This window comes from Convolutriloba macropyga, chromosome 1 (genome assembly GCF_964194025.1).
Source record: "Convolutriloba macropyga chromosome 1, txConMacr16.3, whole genome shotgun sequence".
NCBI classification, from domain to species: domain Eukaryota; kingdom Metazoa; phylum Xenacoelomorpha; order Acoela; family Convolutidae; genus Convolutriloba; species Convolutriloba macropyga.
The window spans coordinates 28,112,079-28,128,712 of record NC_134468.1 but is presented as its reverse complement, the minus strand read 5'-3'; the positions used below and the strand labels follow the sequence as shown (position 1 = coordinate 28,128,712).

The 16,634-nt window shown below is 34.6% G+C and overlaps 1 protein-coding gene across 4 annotated transcripts in view; it reads left to right on the top strand.

Moving 5' to 3' along the window:
- The window catches only part of LOC142337586 (uncharacterized), a 64,252-nt gene extending 52,758 nt beyond the window's left edge, over positions 1–11,494 (top strand). For all 4 annotated transcript variants that reach the window (XM_075386928.1, XM_075386944.1, XM_075386953.1 and 1 more), the window contains exons 9-10: positions 2,917–3,243; positions 10,691–11,494. In XM_075386928.1, coding sequence (XP_075243043.1) covers positions 2,917–3,243; positions 10,691–10,926 — 563 coding nt within the window. In that variant the 3' untranslated portion in view covers positions 10,927–11,494. The remainder of the gene's footprint in view (positions 1–2,916; positions 3,244–10,690) is intronic.
- The last annotated feature ends 5,140 nt before the right edge of the window (positions 11,495–16,634 follow it).

The following is a 16,634-nucleotide window of genomic DNA, read 5'->3' as shown; positions in this document are numbered from 1 at the left end:
CACTACTTTCTCGAAGAATAAAATTGAATTTTTTAATTTTGTTTTTAACTGTCGTTTTAACTTTGTTCTTTTAGTCGTATGAAAATTCCTGAACAATGACCCAGTTTCATTGGTTTTTCATAGATGAATAGATGAGTTGATATTCTGATATTAGAAGATAACTGATGGCTTTCATGACCTTGAAAACAATTGTTTTCGAAAACAAAAAAAACTAACTTTGCAATTTTGTTCATTTTATTGTCTATTTGTTACCTAGTCTCGTTAATCACAGGCCAAACATGTTATTTTTGTTGCCAAATGAAAGCGTTAAAAGGGATTGGTGTCACAAAATCTAATGTTTCAACGAATTCGTTATGAATTTAATGGCTTCGACACGGGTTTTTCGCAAAAAAAATTAAATTAATTTTTGGTTTTTGTCATATTTGACGTTCTTTTTGTAGACATAAGACATGTTCTGGATAAATAAAGGTCTCAAGGGCTTCTTTTGGCAGAAGAAACGAACCTAATTAATTATTTTATTTTGTAATTAATCGCTTTTATGTCTTTATGGCATTCATTAATAAATGTTTTCATAATACATCATCAGTGTCCAAAGAATGTGCAACCGATCATATTTTAAGGGCCAAAGTATGGCTCTACGGCTTCGATTTGTTTATTGTCTATTTGTTGTTCTTTTTAACCGCATAAAAAATTGAATACCGACAGTTCTTAATTCCCTTCTATAGAAGCATTGTTAAGTGTAAACCAAAAAGATATTTTAGTTGATTTCTAATGGTTTTCATTGCTTTGAAATTAATTGTTTTTTTTAAAAAATAAGCAAATTTTTCAACTTTACTGTTTTTGTTCTTTATTGTCTAATTGTGACCTAGCCTTATTATGGACTCGCCCCTATCTTTTCTGGTGAATTACAAGTCATTTGGTTTTATTTCAATTTGATCTGGCGCTATTTTGACTTTGTTATCAAGTTTTGTTTTTTAAAACGGACATAATTTTTTGATGTAATTAATGTTTATTGTTGGTTTTTGATTTTGCTGTTCGCCTTGACTCGCTTTCTGAATATTGGCATATATTGTCAATCTAATGCAACATTTTTTACTCCAGTGAGTTATTTGCTTTGGAGGCTGTCTTTTCGTTCACACACCATTTTTTAAACTACTTGAATTTTTGGGTTTTTCTACCTGTTCCTCGTTTCGTAGACGATTATGCCAAAATTGTGGATGAGCGGGGTCGAAACCTTATGTGCGATTGCACATAACCGAGCCTCCTTGTTGCAAGTCTCATATCAGTACTGATTCAGAGCTATGATAATGTCACTTTTTACAATTGCTAGTCTAAATGCAAGTCTTGGCTAAAATATGCACGTCTAAATGCATGTCTATTTGGCAATCAACTTGCAAGTGTAATCAAAGTCTTGGGAAAGACTCAGACTTGCAGACTTGTTTTTAGACGTGCACAGTACTGATATTTACATGTAAAACTAAATATAGGCTGGCCCAGAACTGATCTTGTTTTCCCATTGAGTCCAGGCTAGAAGACGCGATGAAATTATATATGTTAGTTACTAACGCTAAAAATTTGTTTTTGTTAAAATAACTAAAGATATTTGATCGCCCGAGAAGATGTGATCAATCTTTTTCACATTTTTCACTGTATGAGCAGGAAAAGTGTCCGTGTTTTGTTGGAATATATTATCTCGCCAAATGAGGAGCAAAATTAGAGTTCCTTTGACCTCTTCGGCTAGCTTCTACCGAAAAACGGGTCGTCATTGTTTTCATGTTATCTAGCCATTTTTATTTTAATCAATTTTTGCAATTAGCTCTTGGCAGGCTTGAATATTATAAAAAATTATTTTGACTGACACCTATTTGCCCCTTAGAGAAAAAAAAGTTCGATTACTTACGTGCATAGCTACTGTGAAAAACATACCCCAGGAAGGCCAACAGACCTCAGACATGGATAAATTGCTTCCAGCAATAGTGAGATCTCCCCCCCTCCCCCCCCCCCCGAGTTTTTTTATCAACAACCTTACAATTTATGTCTTGTTATCTACCAAATGACTATTTTTTCAAAAAAGCCCGTCTGCCCGGGGCGATATATGCCCACTGAACTGGGGGTCGAAAAAATAGAGCCAAAGTGTCCTTGAAGTACATCAACCATCGGTAAGATCAACCTATGCTATATATCAATGAGTCCAGAAAGCTTGAAAGAATCTTCAAATTCAGTTTGTGATACTGTGTTACCAGCTATAAAAAGTTCTTAATATCTTTTCGATTTGTTCAAAAGAAATCACCAGGCCTTCTTCTGGAGAAAAAGTTTGTGACAATAGCACACCAATTAAAGCACTTTAACAAAATTTATGGTACTTATGTGCACTTGAAGTTGCACTTGATGCTATAGCGTAGTCAGTACTCTAGTCGATACCAGATGATTATCTGGCAAGATCTTTTCTAGACAGTGTCTATCTTGTAAGATTTTGCGAGACAATGGCTATCTGACCAGATTCTTGCAAGTTGGTTCCGGTCGAGCTCTGCTCTCATACTTTGTCATAGACGCTTTATCCTTCATTTCGACCCCAATTTAATACAGAAAAACTTTCCTGGAATCGTTCAAGTTTCAATCTTTTTAGTACCAGTAAACATCTTTTTACACACACGTGTTCAATTTGCAAAAGTTTTTTGAATCACAGTTTGGTAATATTAATCACATTTATTAAGGAGTCTAGGTAGAGAGAGCCCAAACCAAATAAATTATCGTTCCAATAATTTCCTCAAAGAAAACTACATTGATTGAAAAAATGCCATAAATTTTTTGCTACATGTTTGGTACCGGACTTAACTGCAACACACTGGCTCTGTGCATTCAATTTGTTCAAATTGAAATTTATGCAAATTCGAAATCTCGAAATTATTGTTCTAGAATATTCGTTCTACACCAACTACTGCACCTCGCTTGCCCTTCAAAATGGTGTCACAGCGGGCAGCCTGGGATTGGGTGGGTTGAACGGAGCAGTGGGCTATCCCTCCCCCGCCTTGCAGGAAGCCCACTTGATTCTAGCAAACGACGCGGAACTGAAAATGGCAATTTTGCTTGGAACGACAGCCTTCCTCGGAAGTCTCGTTTTCATAAGTTGCATTATGCTAGTGGCCACCAATCAGCAGTTGAGGAAGATCAAAGCGGAAGCAATGCTGGGAGAGGACTTGAAGAGGACCAATGGAGTCAGTTGCAAATTCGACAGCATACATGGTAGGTGACCCCTATTAAACTCACCCAGTGAACAGTGAAATGAAACACTTGGTTGCTTTGATAGGAAATATGGGTAATCACATCAACATCCTCATACTCAGTACTTGGTATAAAAGCATCAAGATATGTGCAAACTTATTGCAAGATCTTTGTTTGGCTATCAGCAATTGAAACATTATAGCTAGAACTACTAAACCAGATACCGACCTCCAGGTCATAACAAGACAACTAATCATTGATCTGTTTGAATTGTTACTAATTGTTCCAACCCCTCTTGAGGGGGGAGGAACTATATACTCAACTATTATTTTTGTTCAAACAATTTCGGCCGATCGATATATTCATCGAAGAGAGTTTTGAGTATCATTGAAAAGCCTATCCATCGTAGAAAATGGAATAAAAACGATTTTTCTGAATTTTGTTTTCTAGAGTGATTTATCGAGGTTTAAATTTTTGTAAACATTGGAATTGATTTGCGCTATTTTTATTCACATTTTCCGGAAATTTTATCGAAAATTTAGTCAATTTTGTGAAAATTTGTTTAAGTTGTTAACAATAGTGTTGTTGTCGATTTGATTTGCAAAGAGACAAAATTATTGTGGACTATTTTGATTTTTTTTTGGCTAAAATTTTAGGTAAATATTTCAAAATTCAGCCCTTTTCATCAAAAATTGAACCAAATAAGCTTCTTTGGGCCACTTTGATTAATATTGCCTAAAATACACACCCAAAATACCACCAACACAATCTTTGTAAACCCCAGGGAGGCGAGTCCTACTTCCACTTCCATTGAGTGCTCTGGAATTACCGTTTGGCTTTTTTGCTAACTTATTCCGATGGTTATCGAAAAAGCAGCATTTTTTAATTAACAAATTATCTATATCTATAACATTCGAAACAATTAAGTGCTCCTAGTGGACGAACAGCAACCGCAAGGCTAGGTTTGGTCCCCTCTTGGACTGCTACAACCCAAAAATATTTCCGATTGTAATCAGTCGGTCTCTTTTTTAAAAAAAAATCGATACTTATTATGTTAGTCAAAAAATAGAACCATTCAAATCGAAGCTCAATGGTGATGGGTCCAATGGGCTTCTTATGCAGTTCCAAGTTAACTTACCTAGTTTTTCACTCGATAGATTGTGATCGTTTTAACTTTTCAAATTATTTGTTTTTAAATGAACAACGGCTTTTGAATTTTGCCACCATTTGTCTCCTAATTTGGTCAAACTGTAGCTTAGTGCCAGCAAAGAAAGAATGCTTTTTTCTAATGAATTAAGATTCGTTCTCTATTGCGGTTACATGCGTTAAAGTATGATTTTCTGGCCTTGATAATACCAGATTTCACAAATTCTTTTTTTGACTTTTAGGATATTGCCCATTTTTCACGACTTAACATTTTTCACATTTTGACATTATTGACAGTTCAATAAACATATTATCGGCTGTCAAAAAACAAACGATTGAACAGATTAAAATCTATAAAGGTACAGAATATGGTTTTAACGGCTTCGACACTACTTTCTTGCGGAATTTATTGTGTTTTTTGTTAGTTTTTGTCCTTAGCTGTTTTTTTTTCAATTTGTCTTTTATTCGTATAAAAATTCCTGGAGATTGATAGGCTTCACTGGCTTTTTGTGGAGGAGTAGATGAATCTATATTCTGATTTGGGTAGATAGCTGATTGTTTTTATAACTTTGAAAACAATTGTTTAAAAAATCAAATTCTAACTTCATCTTTTTGTTGTTTCTTGTGTGTTTCTGTTAACTAGTCTCGTTAGCTAAAGATCAGATATGAATTAGTAGCGTCAAGAAGAAACGCGAGTGAGCAAGATTTAGAGTTTTTAAAGAATTCGTTATGAGAGTACTGGCTTCGACACGGTTTTTTTGCTTAAAAAAGTTTTAAAATAATTAATTTTTGTCTTTATTTGACGTTGTTTTCGCAAGCGTAAGAGATATTCTGAATTACGGATCTCAATGGCTTCCTTCAGACGAATAGAAGAATTTAATTAATGTTTTCATTTTGTAGCTAAAGGCTTTCATGACTTTGAAAAAAAAAGTTTTCGAAAAACACAAAATTATTTCTTACTTCTACAAGTTTTTCGCTTTTTGTCATTTTTTTTACCTTGTCTCATTAATTAGAGGTCACATACCTCATTTCTGGCATTCTAAGAAGGAGCAACCGAACATATTTTGAGGGGCAGAAACTGGCTATACGGCTTCGACAGCGTTTTCTCACAAGTTTCATTCAAATTTTTGTTTGTTGTCTCTATTTGTAGTTCTTTTTGTAACGCAAGGAAATTTGAATAAAGACAGGTCATTATTCTTTCATATATAGGCATCGGTGATAATAAAACGTTTGGATAATTTCAGTTGTTACCTAATTGTTTTTCTTACTGTGAAATTAAGTGGTTTTAAAAACAATCGAATTTATTAACTTTGCTGATTCTTTTTCTTTTTTGTCTAACTGTAACCGAGCCTTATTGTGGTCCCATATCTTTTCTAGTAAAGTACAAGTTATTTTGCTCAGTTTTAATTTATCTGACACTATCTTAAATTTGTTTTTAAGTTTTTTAAAGGATAACCATAAAGTTTTGGATGTCCTGAAATACTCATGGCAAACTGAGATTACCTTTGCGAGAACATTGGTACTGAATACATTCTTGATAAATCTTCACAAAACATAATATAATCTTAACAAAACAGTATAAATATATAAATTACGTATTATTCATTCATCTATTCTGTGTTCATGCCTAATCTGCCAAAAATAACCACGATTGTCTTAGTCTTCATCAGAAGTCGTTCTTGTAAAAGAATGTGTCTTTTGTTCTATTGAACGAAAACAAAATTTCACAATAAAAACTCAGCAATACATTACCATCTTGACGATCTTTTAGGACTTATTCCATTTAATTAAATTGGAATGCTCTCTCATTCGGACTCAATTAAAAACAGGTGCTCGATACAATAGACGCCAATGGGTGTTTGTATTCTTTTTTGACTCCACCTCGAGATTGAATAAAAGCAGAATCATAATAACAAACGCAGTATTGGCCTTAAGTATACTCCTCCGCCGTTCAGTCATTCATTTTTAATTTTTCAATTTATTCTGCGCTTTTTGTTCATGCGTCGGCACGTATTCGTGAACAAATAGAGAAGAAATAATTCAGAACCAGTCAATATTCTCATCAATATGTCTTGTCTTTTCCTGCTACCGGTTTGCCTTGCAGCATGAATTTTAATTACAACGCATCATCATTTTTTCTAATATTTTTGTAATATTTTGTTCACGTTTCAAGTTTTAATCAGCATAAATTTGCGCATTTAATATCCGAAACAAAACACTAGGGTAGTCATCGAAAAAATAATTCTTCAGGGCTTTCAACGTCTCAGCAGATATACATTAAAAATTTTTCGTTGGTAGAAGAATAAGACACACGCTGCGTAAAAAAATAGCTTTTGATAAAGCCTAATTAAATCATTTTGAGCCACTTTTAAAGCAGATAGACGAATGGAGATATTTACAAAAAAGCGTTAATCTTTTCCTGACGTCACTAAAAATAGAAATCATGAAAAGTATTGCAACATGAAGAAAAGGATTTTACTGGTCGTACAATTCGTAACAGTGTAAAAGTCATAAATTGGTAATGGGTCACTGTATATTCAGCTTCGGGTACACAGAGTCTGCTATAGCCCCCCCCCCCCCCCCGCAGCTTAGTGGTGATAAAACATATAACCCCCCATCAAGGTAAACGCTACAATACGAAAGAGCCGGAGTTTAATAGATCCCATTTTTTAATAAATCGTTGAGAGATTTTCTCGGTTTTCTTTCTTTCATAGGACTGTATGACTGAATTGCTAACTAATTGTGAACTGATAAAAAGTTGTGTCTATTTATTGCAATAAACACATAACCCAATATAAGGACTCGCGGTTCGCCCCCCCCCCCCACCCCTCCCAGCTTAGTGGGTGTATATTACTTGCACTACCCGAAGCAAACGTTCCATATTTTTACATAATCACCGTAATGATCCGTGTAATGACACGTGGTCTCTAACTGGAGGGTGCATAACGTGCTGGGGGGGGGGGGGGGGGGGGGCAGACGTAAACAATTCCAAATATCTGATCAACTAGAAACGATCAAGTTCTACCCTGGCGAAAAAAACTTCTTTTCTCTTCTACGGGACAACTTGTGCAAAAAATTCTGCCTTCAATGTGACGTAAACCTGATTATTATTTGATGAACTTGTGCATACTTTTTCATTCCATCTTAATTACATGTGAATACGACTGTGAAATATAAGTTCATATCAACTAGCAGTCAGGTGTGAAATAAGAAATAAATCACAGGCTGAATTGGGTCTTGCAATACAGAAACTTGGATAACCCTGAGGCTGAAAATCCAAAATTAAATTTGTCTGTCGCTTGAAGAAATTCAAGTATAGGAAATGGGACGGATATTTTATGAGCATTAATATGGTGCAAAAATCATATTGCTGACAAATTAGATCAAAGTTTTTAGCAGTCATGTAATCATTGCAGCCATGTAATCATGAATACATGTTTTCAAAAGAGTGAAAATTTGCCGCCTTTTTGATTTATGAAAATAGCAGCTTTGAGAAAAACGAATGCAATAAGAATTCCACATGCAGAAGCCTTGATTTCAATAGCGGCAACGCAAAATTTAATAGAAGCAAAAGTAGAGTTTGCATAATTCAACTTGAATAAAAAACATCCCCAGTGATTCAGGAAATTGTACCGTGTGAATCAATTCTTGTAAATCAATGAGAAATCGATAGCAAACAATAAGAAATCTTTGGTAACGCGAGTGCAAAACTAGATATCAACGTAATCAAAAACTTAATAGTGCTAACTGGCAGAGAACATCTGATTTTTTTTTACATGAACTCCGGGATAATAGCATAAAAGTAAACTAATTCCTTTTAAAAATAATTCTGACAGGGCTCAGTAAAATAGCTCTTTATCTTATGCTTCATTTCTTTCAATATTCTTAAAAAAAGACATCACTCGACAGGCTCCGACCTATTTGAATGTCTCTCAAGCGCTGATTGTGGCAATGTATTGTACTGTTACACAGCGATCGGAAATTCAAATCTTATCTAATCTCATTTATAAGGTTCATAATTCAGTTTTTCTGAGTTACTGTCCCAGAAGATTTTATAAAACAATTATCAGAGATAGTAGAATCTTACAAAAACTTTCAAGTTGAGCGTCTTGCCGAAATAGTTTTATGATCTGGTATGGTCTCATGGGGATTATCTGTTCACAAATGCAGCATCGAAGTACTTTTACCGTGATTAGTTGGTCACAAATTTATACACATTGTGACTGTAAAACTAAATCAAGAATTTTTCATAGTTTGTGCCAAAACAATTTGTGATATATTTTAAATAAATTTCTTTTCAAGTATCCAATTTTATGCCAAAACTCGGTGAAACATTTGAAATACAATACTTATCTAAAAATTTGCTAAGCACTATTGCGATTGTTTTCAAGCAACCCATCCGACGTCTAAAATTAAAATTCCTAGTATCAATGTGCAAAGAATCTTTGTGCGTCACTGCTATTCGCTGCAACTAACATCCTGCTGAAGATGTTGTTCAATTTTTTTAAATATAATTCATACTGAAAACGTTTTTTTTTCCATTTCATTCCACTGAATATGTTTATGTCACAAGATCTTTTCAGATCATATACTTTGCATAAGATCTTATCAGCCCGTACATGGCTGAAATTGTTTTTGATAAATTTGAAAATCTAACATCTACCACCTGGAAATGAGCTTCATCATGAAAATAACTGATACAATAATCCTAATTTGTTACGAAAACAACTGACGCTCCTTCCTGCAGAAAAGATGTTTAGCAGAAAAGATCGTAACCTCACGCTAAATGTCGGCTGGACAAGGATTAGTTCCATTTTCTAAAGAGTGGGATTGAATGGTCACACAAGGCGGCGTTTTATCTGCAACAATTTTTGTAAAAACCATGAAAAACGTATTAAACAAATAAAATGAACAAAAATCAAAAATACAGTATTAGTTGTTAAAAGTTTGAAAATTCAATTAAAAATTAACAAGTGTATAAGATTTTTATTAACTTTGAAATGCAAAAAAAGCGTAGTCTAGGTATTGACTGGTCCAAAAACAGTAAAGATATCCACATTTCTGCGCAACAGTAGTTCTAATAGACGCTTCAAAATACATCAAGAACAAAATTCAACGACTAATTTTGAAAAACCAAAGTCAAGAAATTTATCCATCTTTCAACTTGAAATTGGACAAGATTAATTGCAAACTTGAAGCGAACTTAGTCGTTCAAGACCAAAAAAATACTTAAGGAAGACTTTAAGCAAAACATGCAGTCTAATGATACAAGTTCACATTTTGCACGTGGAAACTCAATTTGTCAGTAGCTTCTTGTGGTCGAAACACTGAACGTCAAAATTAAGTAATCACCTTCTAGTTTTTCGTAGTAAAACTTAAATTGCCACGGGTTATTACTCCAACTAGTGATTAAATTTCGAAAAAAAAAGAATTAAACCATTGATCCCCTACAATGGTGTTGTTGTCTACCCATGAAATTGAGAAACTGTGCAATGATAACCTACCAGAAACCTGATAATGTAGATGACAAAATTCAACCCAGCTTCACAGCAAAAAATGTACAACCTTAGCTCGTTCACATCTTTCCTTTTTGCTGAATGAGAAGGTCAAACTACAAAAAACCCTCCGTCACAACATCATTTTATGTCTCTTCAAGTTTCAGTGAACTGCTTACTTAGAGACTAGTTAGGCGTAAGGCTCTAAGAGAGCTGCTCAGCAACTTACTGCCCTCCGGCTTTACGTGTTCAACCCCTTTTTGAGGGTACAAAGTCAAACTATCAGTCCAAAAAGGTGTCAGGTGGATGGTTGTTGGCACAAAAAAATGCAGTAGAAACACTCTCACAACTAATGTAGTTGTTACAAATTTTGTTTGAGCAGCATCAAAAAATGTTTAATGAGGGAGAAAAACCCAAATTTATTTTTAGTCACAAACATTCCTGGATTAATTTTAGAAGTTCGCTGCCCATGCATAAAAGTTGAATTTCCAAAAAAAACTCATTTTTGCTGAATGTTCACTGAAATTTCCTTAAAAATTCCTTTAACTGGAAATGAATTTTTCCTTTGAAAGACCTGAACTACAAATTTGATGGTTAAATATACTTTCAACAAATTAAAAGTCAGCTCAACAAAATTGAATTAATGACATGATAGAATCATAATTGAATAGTTCCATTTGTGTCTTTTCTTTCTTTCCTAGAAATGCTCCCAAGTTATTCTCAAGTTGAATGTTTTCATGTTTTGAGATTCAGTATTTGTTTACAGTTTTCTCAAAAAGTTTTTCGTTTCTTGCAATCCAAATCCTTAGTGTTACTCTTTTTTGCAGTAAAATGTGGTGGCGAGTATGGAAGAGGAGCAACCTCACAATGCCAGACATTACCCAGTGGAATGGGAATGGGTCTGGGAGGGGGAGGGGCTTCGGGGGGAAGTGCAGGCAGCCAATCCAGCCAAGTTATACACGACGAGTATTTCGACTATACCCACACGAGACGACAAACACCCGAAAATGACGTCAGTTTTACAACGAGCGGCTCGGCCAAACCACTTCTTTATGATCACTGACAGCAAAACATTTGCCAAACAATTCTTTTGCAAAAAATGACTCGCGCTATAAATTCCAATCAATTAATATCGTTTAAAAATGCAGTAGGAAATGATCACGTTTGAATTTTTGTTACCATGGTTTAGTTTCTATCAATAAAAAGATGTATTTCGTTAGCAAAGGGTGCAGTTGTTATTATCGCCAGATTTGTTTCTTTAATCAATTTTGATATCCAATTTTTGATACCGGGAAATTCCTAGAAAATTTTTTCTCATCATCAGAGAAAACCAACATAAACATGTTGGATAAAATGAAGCTTGTTGGGAATTTAAAATCTGGAAATCCCGCGAAATAGAAAAATAAAAATTAAAGAGACAACTCTATTTTATTCTACCATATACGTTATATACTATGTACAAGTAAGCAAGTGACCTAAACAAATTTTAACTTGTATTATGAAAGATATTTTTGGTTTATGATGTGATCTATTGCTCCATTCCACTATAGTTTTAGTACATATTTTACGTTTATTTTCATAGTAGTTTCTCTTCAAAAATTTTTTTTTTTAAATTCAACTTTTCAATCAGGTTTCAAGTTCATTACTCTTCGGCTAATGTCAAAAGAATTTAGTTGCTTCAAATAGCAAAAAGGTGTAACCTTAATTCTTACTCAAGCTAAATTGGAAATCTGAATTGATCTGTGAGTTTTTTAGTTTCACGCGGGGCTGGTGGGGGCTCCAGAAACTATACGGACCCATAGCCGATTTTCACCCCATGGTGGATGGAATCATTTCAAGACATAAATCATAACTCAAAGTGGAATTTCGTCCAACGAGGGGTGGATGGAATAATTTCAACAATCCTTTTCAATTCTGATAAATTTGTGTGACTTATCTACTTTTTTAATGCACTTTCTTGCAATAATGCACTTAATACCTTTTTCTATTGCACTTATCCACCTTCTTGCAATCCGTACATGAGGCTGATCACTTCGCAATTGTGTTCCAATTATCTTTATGGTACAATCATCTTTAACAATGGACCAAAAGCAAAAAACAACTAATTTCGTTACATTTTACTCGGAACTATTCCAGACAAAACTCAATCGTGATTTTGCGCTACATGACTACTCAGCAAACAAACAATACAAAAAGTTATTTCGAAAACTCGCTGATAATTATCAACAAATTTTGAGCTCACATTCACTTTTGAATTGAGTTAAAACTTAAAACATACCCAGCAGATTGCCGGAAAATAGCCACTGTTGATTCAGATAACCAAGATTGGGATTGAAAGAAGAGATAAAAACTGGTGCAAAAATTATTTTTTACAAACAATTTTAAAGTGCGAGCTATTTTATGTCATTTTGGAGCTGAACATGCTCCTGTTATGTAGTGAGACCACACTAGTATCAATACCAATAAGCATTAGAGATGGTAACTTAGAACAAATTTCGAGTCACGGGCATTTAAATCGGGCTTTATGGGTTTATCCTGTTTCTTTTTCTAATTTCGTTTTTTAATACTGACTCTGTTCATTTTGAATTGCTTTGCTGAGCAAATGCTGTCTCAAAACACTTTTAGCAGAATGAGAGAAGAATTAAACTAACTTAAAAAGTCAAAAAAATTTCACACAAAATGTCAAAAAATCGGCAAAATGAGTTAAAGCGAAAAATTTTTTTACACGAAGCAAAAAACACAGCAGGACAAGTCCTGACGTACAATTCAGAGAATTTTCTTTTACTCAACAAAAAACTAGACCTATAACGGACTATGAGTGAATTGGGAAAACCATTTCAAAATGCCGCATGTGAACAAAGAAGCCAATAGCCAGAAATGGAATTTGGTTCAAACAAAAAACTAGGTCCAGAATGGACTACTAATATATTGCAAGAAATTTAGAAAAAAAAATGATCCAAAAAATCGAAAAAAAGAGTAAAAATCAAAAAAAAATTGCCGCATGTGAGCACAAAACCACTAGAGAGAAAGCAAATTTTTGTTCAAACACCCTTTTCTCACTCTACTTTAAAATTAGAGCAAAAAAATTTCACGCCGCCAAACCACTCGATTTTTTCGCTCCACTTTCAGCTTCGGCGTGACCAAAATCACTACTCCAATTTGACTTCAAAAATCATGAAAATGTTTGAACAGATCTTTAAAAAAAGACAGCGCCCCAATACATTTCAAATTCTTTGGATTGTAAAAAAAAAATAGGAGCGCTATAATAGAAGGCTGAGAAACTGAGGCGGCTTTTAAAAATAACAAAAATGGATGACAAAGGAGTTACGTTGACTGATAAATGAAAATTACCGGGCATTTATCGAAAACCCAAGTTCCACAGACAGAACTAAATGTTCTACTGTTCATTTGTTCTACTGACATAACTAACAAGCAGTTATACTCTGGCTTTTTTCTCATAACCAAATACGATGCTGCCAGGAATTGTCTTTTTGAAAGAGAAATGTTTCCACCAGATTTCCAAATTACTAATGTTATTTAATTAACTTTTCAGTACCCCCAGCAGTCAAAGGCCTCTTCTTTTTTGCGTCAAACTGTAAATCAAATTGAACGAACAGTTCAATTATACAAAATATTAGGGAGAGGAATAATATTTATATTAAGATTAGAAAAAAGACTTCGAGAAGAAAACTAAAACAGAAGGTAAAAGAGGGAGCAACTGAACGGCACAACGGAGATCCAATACACAGAAAACCCGGGTCGAGGTGTCACCGCCATTCAACGCAAAATTATGTAAGATAAGCGGTGAATGCGGAAAATTTGGTAAGATAAGCGGTGAATGCGGTGAGCTTACATAAATCAGGCGGTGAATGCGGTGAAAAAACCTTAATTGCCTGGTAGCGTTGAAATTACATAATTTTACCGCTGAATTTAGCGGAAAAAATACATAAATTCACCGCATTGAAACAAAGTGTCCACTTTATGTAAGATAAGCGGTGAATGCGGTGAAATTACATATATTCACTGCTTAATTTAGTGGTGAACTTACATAATTTCACCGCTTGGAAAAAAGTGTTAAAATTTTGCGAGAACAACAGTGAATGCGGTGAAATTACATAAATTCACCGCTTAACTTAATGGTGAACTTACATAAATTCACCGCTGAGAAAAAAGTGGTAAAATTGTATGAGAACAGCAGTGAAAGCGGTGAAATTACATGAAATCACCGCTTTCTTTAGTGGTGAAATTACACAAACTCACCGCTTGGAAAAAAGTGTTAAAATTGTGTTAAAACAGCCTTGAATGCGGTGAATTTATACAAATTCACCGCTTTACTTAGTGATGAAAATATATAAATTCACCGCTTAGAAAAAAAGTGGTAAAATAGTGTGCGAACCGCAGTGAAAGCGGTGAATATACATAAATTCACAGCTTGTTTTAATGGTGAAACTACACAACCTCAGCGCTTGGAAAAAAAGTGTTAAAATTTGGTGAAAACAGCAGTGAATGCGGTTTAATTACAAAAATTCAACGCTTGTTTTAGTGGTGAACTTACACAACCTCACCGCTTGGAAGAAAAAAGCTATAACTTCGCGAAAACAGCAGTGAATGCAGTAAATTACATAAATTAGTCGTTACGTTTTAGTGTTGATGTAGTTTTTCTTCTAAATATTGTTATTGTTACTTGCAAATTGTGTTATTTAGGCTCTATTTGGGGCCATGCAGTTTTTCGAATCCGTAGTTTTTGGGAATTCAATATTTTTTTGTTTTTTTTGCGAAATCGTGAAACTCTTGTTTGATTTTTTTTGTCAAAACACAAAATACCCTGGCCTTAGGATGAGGTGGGAATTTTTTCCCACTTCGCAGTTGAGGTTTTGGGTGTTCAGTAAATAATGAGTGTTCTTTACTTGCGTCCTGATATGTCTACGTTGCAATGTAGTGACCCTTTCGCGCAGCACAATACCCCCCGCCCTCTCTGTGCCCCCTTTGTTGTGCATTTAGATGTTCCTTTATTTGTATGCTTGTCTATTTATTCAGCGCGATAACCCCCCGCCCTTGTTTGTGACCCCTTCGCGCAGCGCGATAACCCCCCGCCCTTGTTTGTGACCCCTTCGCGCATTAGTCTTAGCTATTTAAGGTCTTTCTTTTTTTCTTTGGCGGCTAGGTCAGGTGCGCTCCTTAAGGAGCACAGTAATGCGCCGGCTCTAGTCTTCAAAGAAGCTAAAAAGGCCCATGCAAAAGCTAAGACAAGTTTACTGCAGCAAGAATCTGAACGCAAAAAAATCGGAAAAAAATGTAAGATAAGCGGTGAAAAGTTTTTTTTCACCGCAATTCTCGTACATAATTTTGCGGTGAAATTATGTAAGTTCACCGCTTGAGTAAGCTGTGATCATATAAAAATTCTCCGCAAAAATTGGAAAAATGTGTAAGATAAGCGGTGAAAAGTTAGTTTTTCTACCGCAAATTTCGTACATAATTTTGCGGTGAAATTCGGTGAATGCGGTGAAATTATGTACGATCACCGCTTACTCTAGCGGTGATCTTACATAATTTCACCGCATTCACCGCATTTCACCGCAAAATTATGTACGAAATTTGCGGTGAAAAAAACTAACTTTTCACCGCTTGTCTTACATATTTTTCCAATTTTGCCTCGACCCGGGAAGTAGCAGGATTGCATTCAAATAAAATTTTGATTTGATTATTTACAGGTTTTCGCACTTTAGCTTGTTATAATTTAAGAAAATAATAATACTTTAATTATAAATTTCATGCAATTAGTTTTTAGAAGTGGAGATTTTTAATCACATGTCTTATATTTGATAAAAACTTTCGCCAGAGGAAGTGCGAATGAAGGCATGATCAGAAGCTAAAAAACACCACTTATTGTTTCCTCTGAGCACGCGAAACGATAAATGGTCTGAGTCTGAGAGCGTCTAGAGAACAAGAAAGAACAGGTTCTAGGAAACTTAATTAACCTTATTTAAAAGGTCTAGAGCAGTCGTTGAAGACAGGTTGACTTCTTTTGAGTGACATTTGTTGAGCACAGAGTTCTCGTGATTTGACAAACACTGTATGCTTTCAAAATTCATATAAAACTAAAGCAATATTGAAAATAAAAAACAGTGGTCGTCTCTCCTGCAATCGCAGTATAGTTTCGTATTTGAACTGATAAGGTTTTAACAATAATGGTCCTGAAATAAAAATTGACTAGTAATGGGCTGCAATTTTAATAAAAATTTATTAAGAGATATTGCGATTTTTGAATCCCTACTGTATCAGATGCTTTCACTTGTTACATTTTAGACTCCACTTGAGTTGAAAGGGGACAGAATTGTGCAAATTTGGAGTGAAAACTTATGTGAAGTCTTCCCAGTGAACCGAAACTTGATCGATCATGAAGAATCAAGAGAAACACTTTGCAGCTCCTGCAAAAATCTGGCAATTCCAGGTATCTTTTTTAGCTAATTGCTCCCTCACAATTGGTGTTAAAAACCTGTCGAAAAACTCAATTTACCAAACTTAGAAGAGATAAAAAAGATCTGTACGGATTCTTAACCTGAAAATACCCTCTAAAATATTGTTTCAAATTAATCTCATCTCTAATTTCAGCTAACGAATTTTTGAAAGAATTTTGCATCTTCATCTGCTAAAATGTCAAATAACAGGACCTCACAGGTACGTGGGACTGCTAAGTGATATTCTATTAGAGCAAAGACGTATCTGAGGGATGTGACATAAATTTGTAAGTTTCAACCGTAATTTCTTTTG